The 15,473-nt window shown below is 40.9% G+C and overlaps 1 protein-coding gene and 1 long non-coding RNA gene across 8 annotated transcripts in view; one reads left to right on the forward strand and one right to left on the reverse strand.

Annotated features, from left to right (window-relative positions):
- Nucleotides 1-15,473, forward strand: part of LOC108885088 (dipeptidyl aminopeptidase-like protein 6) — a 178,952-nt gene that overhangs the window by 149,360 nt on the left and 14,119 nt on the right. For all 5 annotated transcript variants that reach the window (XM_018679278.2, XM_018679279.2, XM_018679280.2 and 2 more), the window contains 5 exons: nt 1,826-1,920; nt 2,378-2,452; nt 3,689-3,741; nt 5,091-5,172; nt 9,234-9,354. In XM_018679278.2, coding sequence (XP_018534794.1) covers nt 1,826-1,920; nt 2,378-2,452; nt 3,689-3,741; nt 5,091-5,172; nt 9,234-9,354 — 426 coding nt within the window. The remainder of the gene's footprint in view (nt 1-1,825; nt 1,921-2,377; nt 2,453-3,688; nt 3,742-5,090; nt 5,173-9,233; nt 9,355-15,473) is intronic.
- Nucleotides 1-15,473, reverse strand: part of LOC108885093 (uncharacterized) — a 27,280-nt gene continuing 11,807 nt past the window's right edge. For 2 of the 3 annotated variants that reach the window (XR_007809258.1, XR_001961189.2), the window contains 7 exons: nt 14,585-14,710; nt 13,512-13,632; nt 9,440-9,548; nt 9,214-9,346; nt 1,064-1,457; nt 616-713; nt 1-173 (listed from right to left, as the gene is read on the reverse strand). This is a non-coding gene — a long non-coding RNA (uncharacterized LOC108885093). Of the gene's footprint in view, nt 174-615; nt 714-1,063; nt 1,458-8,626; nt 8,700-9,213; nt 9,347-9,439; nt 9,549-13,511; nt 13,633-14,584; nt 14,711-15,473 lie in introns of all 3 variants that reach the window. The other variant, XR_001961190.2, reaches the window with a different exon arrangement.

Here is a 15,473-nt window from a genome sequence, read left to right on the forward strand (position 1 = left end):
TCTGGTCTTCAGTGGCTTTACTGTGTACAAAACAAATAATTTACTTAATGGGACATACAGTATGTTTGACATACAGACTGCACAATGAACTGTCAGCTGTAGAAACAACCAGCAAACGCCTCTGCACCCAGGTCTTTGTTGATCTTCTCTGGACTTCATCTCCGCTGTGTTTTCTGAAAGAATTAAGGAACAGATCTGGTATTAAGTGGCTTTATTATAAATTTACCATCTCTGTGTCGAAACTGGTTAGAAAAATAGAAAAATGTGCACCATGCGTAACACACTACAGTGAAGTTTCGGTTAGATATTCGACACATTCACTCCAGATCTCCGCATGTGCAATGCCGATTTTCCCATTAAAATATTCATATAAAACACAAGATGTAGTAAAATACAAGATGCCCTTACATTATAGTTTCCTCAAACAATACAACGAGGCACAACACAAACAACGTAAGCAAACCAACTATTAAGAGGAAACACCGCTACAAGTGAGCGGACAAAGCTGCACCCGGTAATACACTTTATCGTTAGCAAAATATACCAATTTTAACGTTACAAAGCAGCCTGAGTAAACAATTAACAACATAAACACAGCGACACAAACAGCGTTACCCTCAGGAGATGGCGCAAGCTACTCAACCGCAGGTGAAGCCATTTTTGACGGCGTTCCTCGGGTGGGGTGGGGGGGTTGTGGAGCGTCGACTTGGGTTCTGTCCAATCACAAACAAGAAGTGATGTGAGTCCCACCCATTCTGTAATCATGATTCTACCCATACGCGTGTTCACCTTGAGTTTGGATGTATTATCTTAATTTTCGGTGGGAAAAGTCTGCACCCATCCGAGACAAAAAGACGGTCAGATAATAGGGCATAAGCACTAAATAAACTGGCAAAAATTACGATTCAGATTCTCCTGATTGTTCAGGAGTGTGTGTGTGAGTTGGATAATTATACCAGATGCTAAAAAGGGTCAAAAGATGTGAATAAACCAGAAGTTCACCGCTAATGTCTGCAAATGAATGCCTTAGCTCGCTGCTAATTACTTCGCTTGCTAGCCTTACCTTCATCCAGCAGCACTCTTGTTGAACAGAAACAGCTCCAAAGCTCGTTTTACCATCCAGACTAATTGACTACTGAAGTTTTACACGGCACTAACAAACCACCCGAACGACTCAAAGTTGAGTTTACTCCATATTTTCACAGTTTGTTGTCTTAGTTTCTCTGTGGCTCTGCTCTGCTTCCGTGGGTCATCCATCAACAAAACGCGGATTGGTCGGTTGCTTGAGCTCCGCCTAGCTCCGCTTGTGATTGGTCGAATCAGCAGTCGTTGACTCAAGTACCTTGTGTCGATTGCTGATTTTTCGGTGGCCTTGGGTACAGTGAAGGGTGTGATTCTCATCCCGCCCGTTGCTGGACCCAGCAGTGACTGCGAGGTTGTACTTTGTCAGCTGGAGTCTGTGGGGATAAGGCAATGAAGTCTTACAAAAATGTGGAGTTGCAACAAACTTTTGTGAAAATGTTTAAAGCAACTACACTAGCAGATGCGCATACAGTATAGTTCATTATGATTAAGTATTTACCATCAATTTTCATTTCAATCAGTTATGTGTAAGGTGCTTGCTGCTCTCTTAAGTTCAGACTGCCATTTATCTGACCCACAGGTTAGATTTTTGTTATAGGATCATTGGATCCTTTTGTCTTTATCTCTGTGGGTGTAATGTAGGATGGTCGTTGGATTCATGTCTGTAGAGTTTCAAGGTGGTTTTAGTTACTTTTTCCTCAGAGGTCTCTTTCTCTCTCTCTGTCTCTCTCCCACCTTACAGGTAATGAGCTACTCTACCGTAATCGTGATGGTGATGTCGTCAAGTTCAATGTTGATACCGATGAAAAGACCATCTTGGTTCATAACAAGAAGTTTGTAAGTCTTTATCATCTCTTCTTTCTCACAATCACAGGACTAAAGAACTGACCGTGGCTGCCCATGAATTTAATTAAAAACTTTTCTTATAGTGTCAGCAAATCAAAGCACCCAAAGCTCTTTTTTATTACAAAGCTTAATCAAATGATCCATTATTACTGAGAAATGTGAACTGCATAGTTAACACTCGGGGCTTGGTTTCGTGGGGAAACGTTGAGATGGAGATGTGGCATCAGCACTGCAGCGGACTGGGTGACGACACACAACATTATGTCTGCCATCAACCCACCAAGCCCTGGTGCAAAGATTAATGCAGCTCCCATTTGCTTCAGGAGCCGAGCAATCCGTCAAACGCAGTCATTTAAGGAGTAGTTTAATGAAAAAAATACCACGCATGGTTAAAGGGCTCATCTTTTTGTCCTTTTTTCTCCCTCTTACATCTGCTTTTGCTTCTCAGGAAATGTACAAAGCCAGCAAGTATGAGGTGTCTCCTGACATGAAACATGTGCTGCTGGCCTACAACGTTGCACCGGTGAGCTTCTCATTTGTTTGCTTGTTTTTTGAATTAGCAAACTGACAGCCAAATATGTCAGCTGCCTCCACTGGGGGGTGGGGGCTGGGGTGATTATGGGCTCGTAGTCAAGTGAAGGGTGGGGAAGAAGGAGGGAGGGAGGCATGGAGGAGAGGAAGGTGAAAGTAATCATGGTGGGGTGTGAAGGCCTGTCGCACACCGCTGCCTGTCAGCAATGGCGGCGGAGGCCAGCACAGCCAAGTGGAACTGTAGCGAGGGAGGCAGAAACACAAACAAACCCCCCTCGGCGCTGTGCGAGCACACAGGGAGGGAGATAAGATCGACACTAGGAACAGGAAGTATTGGCTGGGAATTAGTCATTTCTGTGCAATTCCACATAGAGTGTCCCATAACTACATCAGCGCTGCCAGCACGCTGATGCGCATCAAAGCATTTCAGCTCCTAATATAGGTAGATCACATATATTGAATCATTTTGCTGGCTGGTGTCTGTGTGTTTACCTCACTCTGCCTCACCACTGAATACCTGTAGAGACTTCATACTTATTGTTGGTGTGTGATGGATGCTGGCAGAGATATAACCTTGTGTTATTGCTTGAGAACAATGGAAAATATTACGACACACTAGAGATGTCTAGTGTGATGTGCTGCATGCTTTTGCATTTATTATTCCATCCAAACCTCCATCACCTTGATAGATGACAGTCATTCCCTCCTATACGCTCACTGTAGCAGCACACACTCACAGATGCACATTCACGCGCAGTTCTGATATGGATCACAACTGTTTATAATGAATACAGTGTTTGCATACTGACACACATACAAAGTATCCACCCTAATGCATTCCTGCACTGTTCAGAAACACTGCCCTTGTAGCATGCACAAAATAAAAAATGCTCTAACACACATGTAACACTGTGTATACTGTCTACAAAGCTTGAGAGTGTGGCATTTAAAAGATGTCCAGATCACACACAGCCTGAGCTGATGTTATCCAATGGAATCCACAGCAGCTTCCACTTGTAAACAGCCAAATATGCTGCCTTAGAGAGCAATTAAAGAGTAACTAAGTCTGTTTCACACCCAACAGTTATATTACACTGTACTGACACACCCTAGAGAACACTTGCTGCAAGGTGAGACATGTTATGGATCTGTACACCAGTATGGACCAAAAAACTAAACAAATATGGTCTGATTTTATGAATTTTGCTTTACTTCTACCCTCTTCCAGGTGTACGAGTATTCCTACACAGCCTTCTACATCATCTGCAGTTTGGAGACTCCGTAAGTAGGCGGCTGGGCTGCTCTGTTCCATTTACACTTATTACCTCATCCTGTAATATCTCACCTGACCTGACTGCCCATGATTCTGCGAGAGACTTATGCCCACCTGTTCTCACACCCACCTTCCACAATGCACTGACAACAAGCTCAGACTCCCCACCATTGTTGGTGAAATCAAATGACTATCAAGTAATCTATGACCTCTAAGGGCAGCTAGGATTGACACATCTCCAGATCTTACATCTTCAGGCATGTCTGTCTATAAACAAGAGGTTTTCAGACACATATTCACAATTAGATGCAAAGCTAGCCGATTAAAGATGTGCTACAATGCACTGGAAAATGCTAATGATACTGTAATGTCATTTGACTTGAGAGGCTTTTTGCAATGTCAGTCCTGTCCTTCAGTGCTGAATAGTTAAAAAGCCTAGAGAAGAGAACAGCCATTAGTGAAGCTTGACAGGTTGGCACTCTTAGTTGCAATTTACCTTCATGCTCTTTCATTGGTGTAGCACTTTTCCTAACAAAGTTACAAAGTGCTTTGCGGAGAGAGGATAAAAGCAAACAATGAAGGCAAATGCAAATAAAAACACCAAACACAGGAGATTAAAAAGTTAAAAGAATATGAGAAGATATAATTGCAAGGATGGAAAGATAAACCAAAAGAAAAATATTAAGTATGCATGGAAGCTTTCCTATAAAAGAAATTTGAAAGAGGGGATATGAAAGACTTTACAGATGTAGCCTATTTTCACTTTACATAAGAGACTTTAAGACGTGACAATATATCCTCACTCCTGACAAACCATATCCTTTTAATTCAGAAAAGCATAACACTGATTCTCCAAATAGTATCTTTACAAATCCAGAAAGATTAACGTTTGGTGAAGTAACCCCTGAATAATTGGTGTTGATCAATAGTCCAGACATACTCTATGATCATTTTTTGCTTTAAGTAGACATATTACACTTATTTCCCTTTTAAATTAGTGTCACACTAGGTCACAGTATGACAGTACTATCAGCAGCTCTCCTATTTAAAACTATTTGCGTGCTGCCACCCAGTGGTCATATGCCAAAAAACCTCCTCAGCTGATGACCTCATTCATCCTCAGCTCCAGACAAAGACATAGAGGCAGTGGCACCTCTAATTCTGCAGCCTGCACTGCGCAGCACTTTTCCCAATAAGGAGAGGTGACACTGTTACAGAGCGTTGGTATTTATGGATACACTTAAACCTTTGTTCTCAGATGTGCTACACTTGTTCTGCTGCTGCTGCTGCAGTGCAGACAGTCATTGTGTGTATGTGTCTGCTATCTGACAGCATTATTTCCCTCTGTGCACCCCAGGGAGACGTGGAACCTGAACCCTCCAGAGGTGCGAAACGCTCAGCTGCAGTACGCAGGCTGGGGACCTCAGGGTCAACAACTGGTAAGAACTACAATTCCCATGAATCTACTCTTTCCACAAAATAAATAATTGTCTGTTGCAAAGCATTGGAAACAAAACAAAAAAATCCCTCACATTTCCTCATATTACACACAGAGAAACCAAATGAAAACATAAAAGATTAAAAAAAGAGAGTCAAAGTGGAAGAGGTAGAACTAGCAAAATGCCAGTATTCCCATGTCCTTCACTGTCTGTTAATAATGTTAGTAGTTGATGGAATCAATAATTTTTGAAGGTGTTTGTCTTTGGCAGGGGAATTTAATATTGGCCACCCGATGGGAGTATTTTCAGTGAATGATGAATGGAGATTGAAGAATCCTGAACATTATGAGTGACTAATTTAAAATACAACTAGTAATTTGATCCAACATTAATATAAAAATGTTGATGTTGTAATGTTACTTGGTGTTTCCAGTTATGTGCAGATGTTAATGTTAGTCTTTATACAGATGCCAAACCCACTGAAGGTTGTAGCCAATGAAGGTGGGTCCTTTAGAGGACTACAAGGCTGAACCTACTCCCCCTCCCTGAGTGAGACAGTCGAGCACTAACAGAGAACAAAGCTATTGGTGCATTCAAGTGCTATTCATCAAATCACAAAGTCAGATATTTCAGAAAATAAATGAGTAAATATAAGTGGTAAAAAAAAGGGACAAGTTCTATCATACCCAAGGTTACAGTCAAACACAAAAACAGCAGAGTTTGCCTGATTTGCATTATTTACCTCCTCCAGTGGCTTTTTCATGTGATAGATTTACCAGTGATTGATGACCCCCTGAACACAACCTGATAAATGCGACATGGTCACGTTACATTTCCTGACTTTACGAGCTGACCAGGATCACCTGAATGCTCCATTACTTTTACCAATTGGCTAGTGCACAATGGATTATGGGGTTATGGGAGGTGTTGCAAAGGACACATTAACTTTTGTCCTCCAAATTCCAGCAGAGTAAAGCTTTTCGGCCACATTTGGAGAAGTCTTGAGGCCTTATTAGTCTGTTGTGATGAACTCAATGTAGAGGATCGCAATATCCAGACCCTTTCAGAAACATTTCATTCCAGTCATTGGGTATGGAATAAGTTTGAGTCCTTAAAACAATACATGTAAACTCTTTTGTTCCTCAGGGTGTAAATCATCATCCTAATGATTCAAAGATTTCCCAGTAAACAAATTTCAAATTAAACACTGTTGAATCCCAAGAAGCAATGGTCCTTTGCATCTCTTCCAAGATGAGTCATCCTCCGCCTCCATCATCACACAGTCGAACTTGTCAGAGGATTAATGAGCTTCAGTCTGTTGGTTTGCAGGGCAGACAGACTGTAAGTGATTACATCCTGCAGCACAATGCTATTAATTACCTGTTATCTCGTCAGTGGATTAATTAACACAGACGCTAGATTGATATAGCCTCAAGTTTCCCACCATTAGTCATGAAATGGTTTTACTTGGAGCAGGCAAGTTATGTTAGCGTGAAACTGAGCAGCAGCTGGTTTCCCTGAAGGTTCACATGTCCTCTGTCAAAGAGGTGGAGGTTGAAGTGAAAGATGTCCATCAGGTAAAGCAAGCTAACGCAGTCTGCAAACCGAGGCATGCTTTGTCCTATTTAGACATCTAATATACATAAATCAGTCCACCTGTTACCCTCTTTCCAAATCCCTTATGCACTTGGTTAAATCTTCTAAAGCAGATACATGCCCATTTACACTCACAAACACAGCTGTCCAGAAACATTAAGCCATTTGTTAGACATGCAAATGGCATCATATTTTCTTGGAGGCATATGTCAGCCCAAAGATGTTTCTTCTTCTTTTCTTTTTCTTTTTTTTGTTGTTGAAGAGTTAATCCCTCAGTGAATAGAAGAGTTTCTTTTCTTCCTACTCCCCGTAGGCGGCTAGTCTTCAACACGGGGCTGACACACATTCACACATTCAAAGTTTGGACGCTCGGCCCCAGGAGGCCTAACCCTTGAATTACATTAGAGAGACTTTGTGCGTGAGAGACAGGCAAAAGAGAGAGAGAGAGAGAGAGAGAGAGCGAGAGAGACAAACTGTAACACTAACTGTGTCCAAATCACTTAGGAGTACAGTGTGTACTCCTCGGTTCAAAACTCTGTGAATTTTTCTCTGTAGAATCATTTGAGGATTAAGTTGGCCAATTAGTGAGCAAATTAGCAGTTACTTCAGCAATTAAGTTTTGTCATCCTGAAATGTAGTCCCTAGTGTGAGAAAGGATCACACTCTGGAGCATACACTTCCCATAATGCATCATTCTTTAGACCTTTCCAACCTGACCTATATCTTATAATTTTTCAGACTCACAATTGCACATTTGTAACACAGAGTTTCCATCAAACAAGACTCTACAGTCATACCAGCAGCTCTACAAGTCTCTACTTAGGCTTAAGATAAATACTGTAGTATTATTTTAAAACAAAGTACAGCAAAGTACAGTTTTTATAGTATTGTTGTTTCCAGTGCTACACCAAGTTACCTGCATTTAGAATTGTTTTCTCAGATGTGACAAAGCTTTCCACCAGAATCACAGAAGAGTGTGTTGTCATAGGTTGTCACATACAAGTCCTCAAGACTGACATATAAAACTAGTGGGGCCACTTGAAAATACATGGGAATAACCTTGTATTTTGGAATGAAGGAGGAGGAATAGAACCGCACATTTTAGGCTTGCTTTCTCTAGTTTGCTGGTGCAGTCTCAGTTGCAATGGTGCTGGTTTTACCAACTGACACAAACCAAGTAGCGAAGTCTCCAGAGTTTGTATAATCTGCTCCAAATGTTCTTGTTGAGGATAAATGTGGATCTCAGATCACTGGCAGAGTTCTACCTTCCTTCAGAGAATGGGGCCAGGTCTTCTCTCTGTGTTTTGGCCTAAATTAGCTTCTATACAGAGACTTCATCTGCACCAAAGTGACACCAAACCACATGGGCCCACAGCCTGCGTCACCTCAAGAGAAACTAATTGTGACAGATTCAGTGTTACCTTTAAAGGGATGCAAGGCCAGTTTTTCACTGTGCCTTCTAAATGCCACATTCCTATGATACTGTATAATAAAAGATTTCAAAACACTACATTACTTTAACATCATATAGTATATTAGTAGTTTATTTGTAGTGTTGACCCTGTTCACACTTTAAAATGAAGTAACAAATCAACATGCAGCAGTCATAGACAGCTACATTATTGGATTTCCTGCTGTACATCAGCCCTTCATTTAAACTTCTCGAGTGAATAGTTTTTTTGAGAATCGTTCACAAACTGATACCATGCTTCCAGCTCGAGGCCAAAAGATTCCATAATCCTTGAGATACTGAGCAAGCCCTTTTCTGTAATAGCCTGAGATTGATTTCAGCATGGCATTAAGGCTGTAACGTTTTAAAATTCCAGCCCGAAGAGCCGCCCCGCCTTACCACGCTCACCGTGGGTGCTGATGATCTATTATTCTCTGTAATGAAAGAGTTGACCTTCAGTTATCTTGAAAGCCTTGCAGGCCTGTGGAAAAGAGCGTCAAAGTCAAAATCTGGTCCCAAGGTTTGCCGACTTATCAGAAATTGAAAAGACTTCTTTTGTTAAAAACTTTGGTTTCCCTTTAATCAAAAGGTGCTGTTACAAATGTGTGCACTGATTTCCTGTGGGTGACAGGTGAAAAAGAACCATACTAATGTGTGTTTTGACCCCAAGGCTGATCTTGCCTGTGATATGACTTATGCCTCACTCAGGTCTCCCTCCTGGGATATAAAATGTCAGTATGAATACCAGACTGTCTTTACGTTTTATCTTGTTCATTCTGATAGTAATAATAATAACAATCATAACAACAACAACAACAACAATAATAATAATAATAATAATAATAACAATAATGATGTAGCATCTTATTCATTGGAGGGAAATTCCCTGTAGGAAGACTGACAGGGTCAGCCACAGATCAATGGATTCAGTGTCTTGTCTAAAGATAGTTTATCTCATACCTGGCAAATCGCAATCTGGATTAAAGAGTACCTACTCTCTTTCTGGCTCTTGTAGATCTTCATTTTTGAGAACAACATCTACTATCGCTCTACAGTGGAGAGCCGCTCCATTCGTCTGGTGTCCACTGGCAAGGAGGGTGTCATCTTCAACGGGCTCAGTGATTGGCTCTATGAAGGTAAGACAGAAAAAAAGGCTTTTCAGTTAAAGTGATTAAATGGCAGTTCAATGAAATCACAAACAACCTCACTTGTCTCACTTACCAGCAGTGACATCAAGCCGTGCACATAGCTTTGGTTTTATGTGCTGAGGTTTAGAGATGTCCGCCCCTGGCAACACTGGATGTGAATGGACTTTCTACGGCTCAAAGCACTGGAAGAAAAAGAATATAGCAGTGTGTCTTTGCAGAAACAGTTCACTCTGGATAATCCACTAACAGCAGTTCACATCAAATGCACAAGAGCACAAAGCTGCTAACTAGGATGCTTCAGACTACATCTGAATGCAAATACTATTAATTTTCTGACCTTGTATCCTCACTCTCTCTTATATTTTCTACCATCCTTGAAATTTTTTCCCTCACGTCTCTAGTATCAGAGAGCAGAGTCATATAACACATAACACTCCACCACACTCCTCGTGGATAAAATTGTAGCTGCTGTAACTTCTACCTCCTATAAATACCAGAGTCCCACTGAATGCATGATTGCAGGTCAGTGTGTTTGGGTTCAAAGTTCAATATAATTGAACTTGGACTTGTATAACATTTGCTGCCACGGTTCACTGTCCAAGAGAGTGCAGCTAAACCTCACTGTAAACTGTTTTCATTGTGGTTGTTTCTTTTACAGAAAGTAGCTTCAGCTGGTTCCTGATTAACTGGAACATTGTTTCTAGAAAGTGGTTTTGCTTTTGTATTCAAACTGAAATTAAATATCAGTGATGAGAGGTCAAACCTCATATTTCAGTTCTTCTGAACTCACTGCATACATTTGCATATGTTTGTAACTCAAAATCTTGGAAAATAAAACTGAAATTCTGTCTGTGTGGCAACATTCTTCCACGCATTAATCATGTGAAAATTGTCATGACTGAACCTTCTCAGAAAACACCAAAATGATGGTGACGAATACAGAGAAGGTCTCCACCCTCTATGCCATCACTATAATCTGAATACTCTGAAGGAACACATGTATCAGAGACTAATGACATGAGACAAACAGACTCCCCAGTGTCTGCAGCCACATTAGCATTGTTAGCGTGTAGCAATTGATTTCCTGCAGGTAAATTAAAAATGGAAAGTCTGTCAATTTGTCTCTGCTTTACACAGCCTCCGAAAATGAATGAATGTTCTACATCGGTTGATTTGCATTAATTCAGCGGTGGCGCGTGTTGTATACACTCTGATACAGATGTCATGGTGCTCTCCAAGCGTCAGCGCCACCGATCAAAGCTCACCTGTGTGCCTCACAGTAAAAAAACAGGGACGGGTACTGTGTTAGCATTCAACTAATGAATTTATATCCGCTGTGCTGGGTGCACTCTCTGCTCCAGTGGAACAGTGTTTTAATAACAGAGTGAGAGGGAGATGGGGAGTAGCAAACTCATAGATAAAGAGATGGGAGAAATAGAGAGAGCCTATGATATAGAACAAGCTGTTAATCCTTGAATAATACTATAAAACAATACATATCTGTTTGATAATGTGAACTGCTGCCACCTGGGAGGCCTCCCAGGATTTAGATGCTGTGACACAGAGGTTATCTGAGGTCACCAGTGCACCAGGACAGGAGCTATGTGACTGCTTCCTCTGCAGGACTTTTATTTAATGTTGTCAGACCCAGGGCTCCTCTTATCTCTGCATTAGTCAGGCTGACATTTGAAACCCCGTCCATCCTTCAAGAGTAATATCCATTCTCAGCCATTTAAACATTAATCAGTGTGATATTGCAGTGTCTGACCCCCTGACTCATATTTATGCACTGCTGAAGGCCTGGTAATTTACACTCATCATTTATTGACTAGATAAATCTTTCACTGAGAGATAAAACATAGAATCACCTTCAAAATGTTGAGATAAAAATGAATCATAGAACAACTGAATTGCAATGTGTTTATTCCTGCCTGTAAGCTGCATTAAGTAGGATGTTGAAATAGTTCTAGTCCTCCTTTATTGTGATAAGAGAAAATGTTATTTTATTTTCTTGAGACAATTTACAGTACAGTGCTTGGTGATAATATTCACTGTATTTGAAAACCTGTTATTATGTAATGTATATAATCTGTAAAAGGCTTAAACTAATTATTAGTAATACTGGTTGTTCTGGTTTTCTATAGTAGTTGCTAGTGAACTAAGTATATTTATAGTATATCTAAAACTAATGCAGTCCTATGGTGAAAACATTTTTTTTCTCCCATTGTGATGTGAAAGAACTTGACTGACCTGCACAGAGCCCTGATCCTCGACCCCATCCAACACCTTTGGGATGAACTGGAACACCGACTGTGAGCCAGGCCTTACTGTCCAGCGTCAGTGTTGGACCTCACTAATGGTCTTGTGGCTGAATGGGAGCTAATCCCTGAGGCCAGGTTCCAAAATCAAAAAAAGAGTTGAGGGTGTTATGCAGTAGCAGCAAGTGGTAATGACCATGATTTTGGAATGAGAACATTTGTGTTTAATATTTGAGTGTCCACGTACTTTTGCTGAAATGCTTTTCAATCAGCTGCTGATGATGTCTTGATTTATTTTATAACAGGTTGTATTTTTTCTTTCATTTTGGTAATACAGTAAAAGTCCTTTTCATTTCTATGAATGATAAATCCTTTTAGAAAAAATGGACCTGTAAGCCTGTAAATAGATTTAGTGTTGGTCCACGGTGATGGGAGGATCTGCAGAGGAGAATAGAAGCTGCGCCAGGTTGTGTAATATTTACATTCATCAGTGAGACTGCAAAGCACAAGATTATATATGCTAATGACTCAGACTCTGCTCTGGCCAAGGTCAAGCTGAGGCTCAGACTGCTGCTGAGGAGAAATGAGGTCTTAAGCTCTGCCTGTCGCTGTGCTGCAGATTTGATGCTGAGGGGTGAAAGGTTGGCAAATAATCTCCCAGGCTTGAATATCCTTTGGCTTGCATTGCTGCCTTAATCCGTGAATGTGTGTGTGTTTGTTTGTAGTGTGCATGCAGGAAAGACAGAAAGAGACGAGAGAAAATAAAAAAATTAAAATCTAAATTAAAAAAGAGGAGACACAGCCCAGAGCCCCGCTGGCTGTGTGTAATAGTCCAAAACGCCTCAGGAGAGTCTCAAGTGTTCTGTCGTCTGTCGTCTGTCTGATTATTGAGGCTGTACTGATACTGACACATCCTGCAGTGTGACGCAGCCCAAGGAAACAGCTGTTTATTGGGCTCTGGTGCGCCGAGATAAAAGCTCAGCGTTGCTTTGATTTGACTCATGTTTGCCCCATAGATGTTTGGCTAGATGACTGTTTGCATCGAGAGGCTTGTTCGTAGGGTTGTTTCTGTTTATCGCTCTGTTTGTGTCAGAGCCTGCGGGACACAGAGTAACCACATAATCAACACATGTGCACTGGAAAAGGATAGATTAATAAAAGGGAATAAAAATGTTGGTTTTATTTTGGTGTGAGTACGAGCTGAAACTGTTATGAGAAGTTTTGTTGAACTTTTTTACTGCTTCTGAGTTGGACTGCTGGTCAGTGTGTGTCAGTCAGTCGTCAGGTATCTGTTTCTGTGATGCTGTCATTCAAGGTTACTGATTTGGAATTACTAGTAAAAAAACCATCTTATTTTACAATTTTAGGACTAATTTAACAAAACTGACAGTTTAATTAACATTATATATAGCATCATTAGGGCTTCTACTGTTGATTTCCCTGAAAAACCATGGAGCCACTTGTATGAAGGAGATATAAGATTGATTTGTTTGCATCCCATTAAAGAAAGAATAAAGAATGTCGCCTGCAAAATCACATTATAGTACAGAATATGCTTTGTTTGACAAGTGATTTCTGGGAAGTGTAGTGTTAAAGGGCTACTCTAGTAATCTAATAGTGCACTTCCATAAAGTTGGGGGTGTTAACATAAAACAGATTAAAAACAAGAGTGGTCAAAACTGAAGTAACAAAAGGCAGGTATCCTGACTTTTACTTTCTAGTTTGGGTGAAGCTGTAAAAATACCAGATCCCATAGTTTCCATAATGTGTTTCAGTGATGTAAGTTTAGCTATCACTACATAGCCAACATTAGCATCAACAGCTCCTTATTCACCAGCCTAGAAGAAAAGATGCGAGTTGAGCATCAAACTTAATTTCTTTACTCACCAAGAGCTGTCTCCAGCAGTGAAAAGCAATGGCCTCTACTTCTATCACTTCTTTACTTCTTTTCTTCCTCTTAGCATGCTAACCACATAGCCCCAGCCCGGCTCTCCCATCTTGTCACTTTCTATACAAAGCAAAAGGAGACATTTTTTTAGAAGACAAAATGAATGAATAAACTAAAGTTCATCTCTAAAATTACTGGAGTGCCCCTTTAATTTACAACTGCTTGGTAAAAGAGATGGAGACTGATGGAGACTTTAGAGAAAATGTGTCTGCTGTTCTTACTGAACCACAAAGTGTAGATGAGGCTTTGTAGATGCTTAGTAAAATCTCACCTCACTCCGTCATGTGCTTTTCTGTTCTTGCTCAGTTATTACTTGCAATGTCACCTCAGTCAGCACAGTGGTAACTATACTGTATTTATAGTAACAGTTTTTTTAGCATGTTGGGTGGAAAGCTGGTATGTCATGTCATCTAACCAACCTGCTTGTCACTGAGCGAGGAGGAGGGTGTGTCTCTGCTGTCAAATTTAAAAGATAATGGGATTTGGCCATGCTATGGATATTTATTCATATTTGATACATCTTGATGTGCTCCTTGTGTAATTGGCTGGATAGATGTTTATGCTTCTTCTGACTGGTGAGGTGGACCACAGGCTGTAAATATCCAGAATACAAGTGACATGAGCAAAAACCCAGAAGGTTTGGCCTAAGACCTGTATTCGATACTAACAATTAGAACAAAAGCTGCCTTTCTTTCTCTTTCTCTCTTCTATGCTGCTGCTCTACTTTCTGGTTTCAGCATGTGACACTGCTGCCCTCTGTTGGAAACATGTGCCCATTTTTACTAGAGAAATGGTCAACTTGATCACTTACAGATCAATACAGATTCCAAGTGCTACAGTACCGACACATGACTAATACCCACAATAAGCATATTTTTGCATTCCTACTAACAGCAAAAAATCAACTAAAAGCCTCCTGGGAAGTTTGATATTCTCTTCTTTTTCTCATTAGTTCAGTCTGCCTGAATCTGTCACCTTGCACTCATTATTTCCCACCGGCCACTTGACTCACCGTATCTCATGCATTAATAATATCCTGTACTCAGTGAATAATGTAGTCTGCACAGCGGGATGGAGAACATGGAGAGAGCAGATGAGCCTCTGACAGCTCACCTTGGTAATGATCACAATGAGGCAGCTGGAAAAAGAAAGAGACACGATCTCATTACTTAAGAGAAAGAAAATGAGAGTTCGCTCATCAAAAGTGGTTCACTTACACTCCCCCTCTCTCACTATTACTTTCTCTCTCTTTTGTCCCTTCACTTACTTTTGTTACCACGCACGTATCAGGACGCTTCTAGAAACTTAACTACTTTCTCCTTGACTAGCCAAGGTGACTGGGCGTCCCCAGCCGAGCGGATCCGACAGCCCGGCCTGTTCCACTCCAAATGGAAAGCTTTTTAGGCTGACGCTGTTGGAGTTAGCAGGCAGCGGCGGAGCTGGCCATGCAGGAAATCCTTTTTATTTTTATTTTTTTTCATCATCACTAATCCTGTGCTGCACTGCTCTGTTCATCATGAGACAGTGAGATCCAATCACTCCCTGCTGAGCTCTGCCAGCAGGGTGCAGGTGGACACACCAGGCAGGCCACGAGAACAGACTAACCACACTAAATGCCACCAGTGGCCCTATTTCTTCTCATGTCACTAATATAGAGATGTCTGGGGTAATAATTAGCTCAACAGTGTCCAGCAGTGGAAAGAAACTACAGACACAGCTACTTTTTTGCAGAATTGCATTATAAAACAAATGAACATAAGCATCTGTACTGCAGGCAATTGTCAAATGATGCTGCATATCAAGTAACTCCACCAAGTGTGCACAGTTAATGAAAATGCTAATTGGTAGTTGATGTCTGTTAATTCCCCAAAGCCAGCACCCAGTCCCACAGATAAACAGCA

This window comes from Lates calcarifer, linkage group LG24 (genome assembly GCF_001640805.2).
Source record: "Lates calcarifer isolate ASB-BC8 linkage group LG24, TLL_Latcal_v3, whole genome shotgun sequence".
NCBI lineage: Eukaryota > Metazoa > Chordata > Actinopteri > Centropomidae > Lates > Lates calcarifer.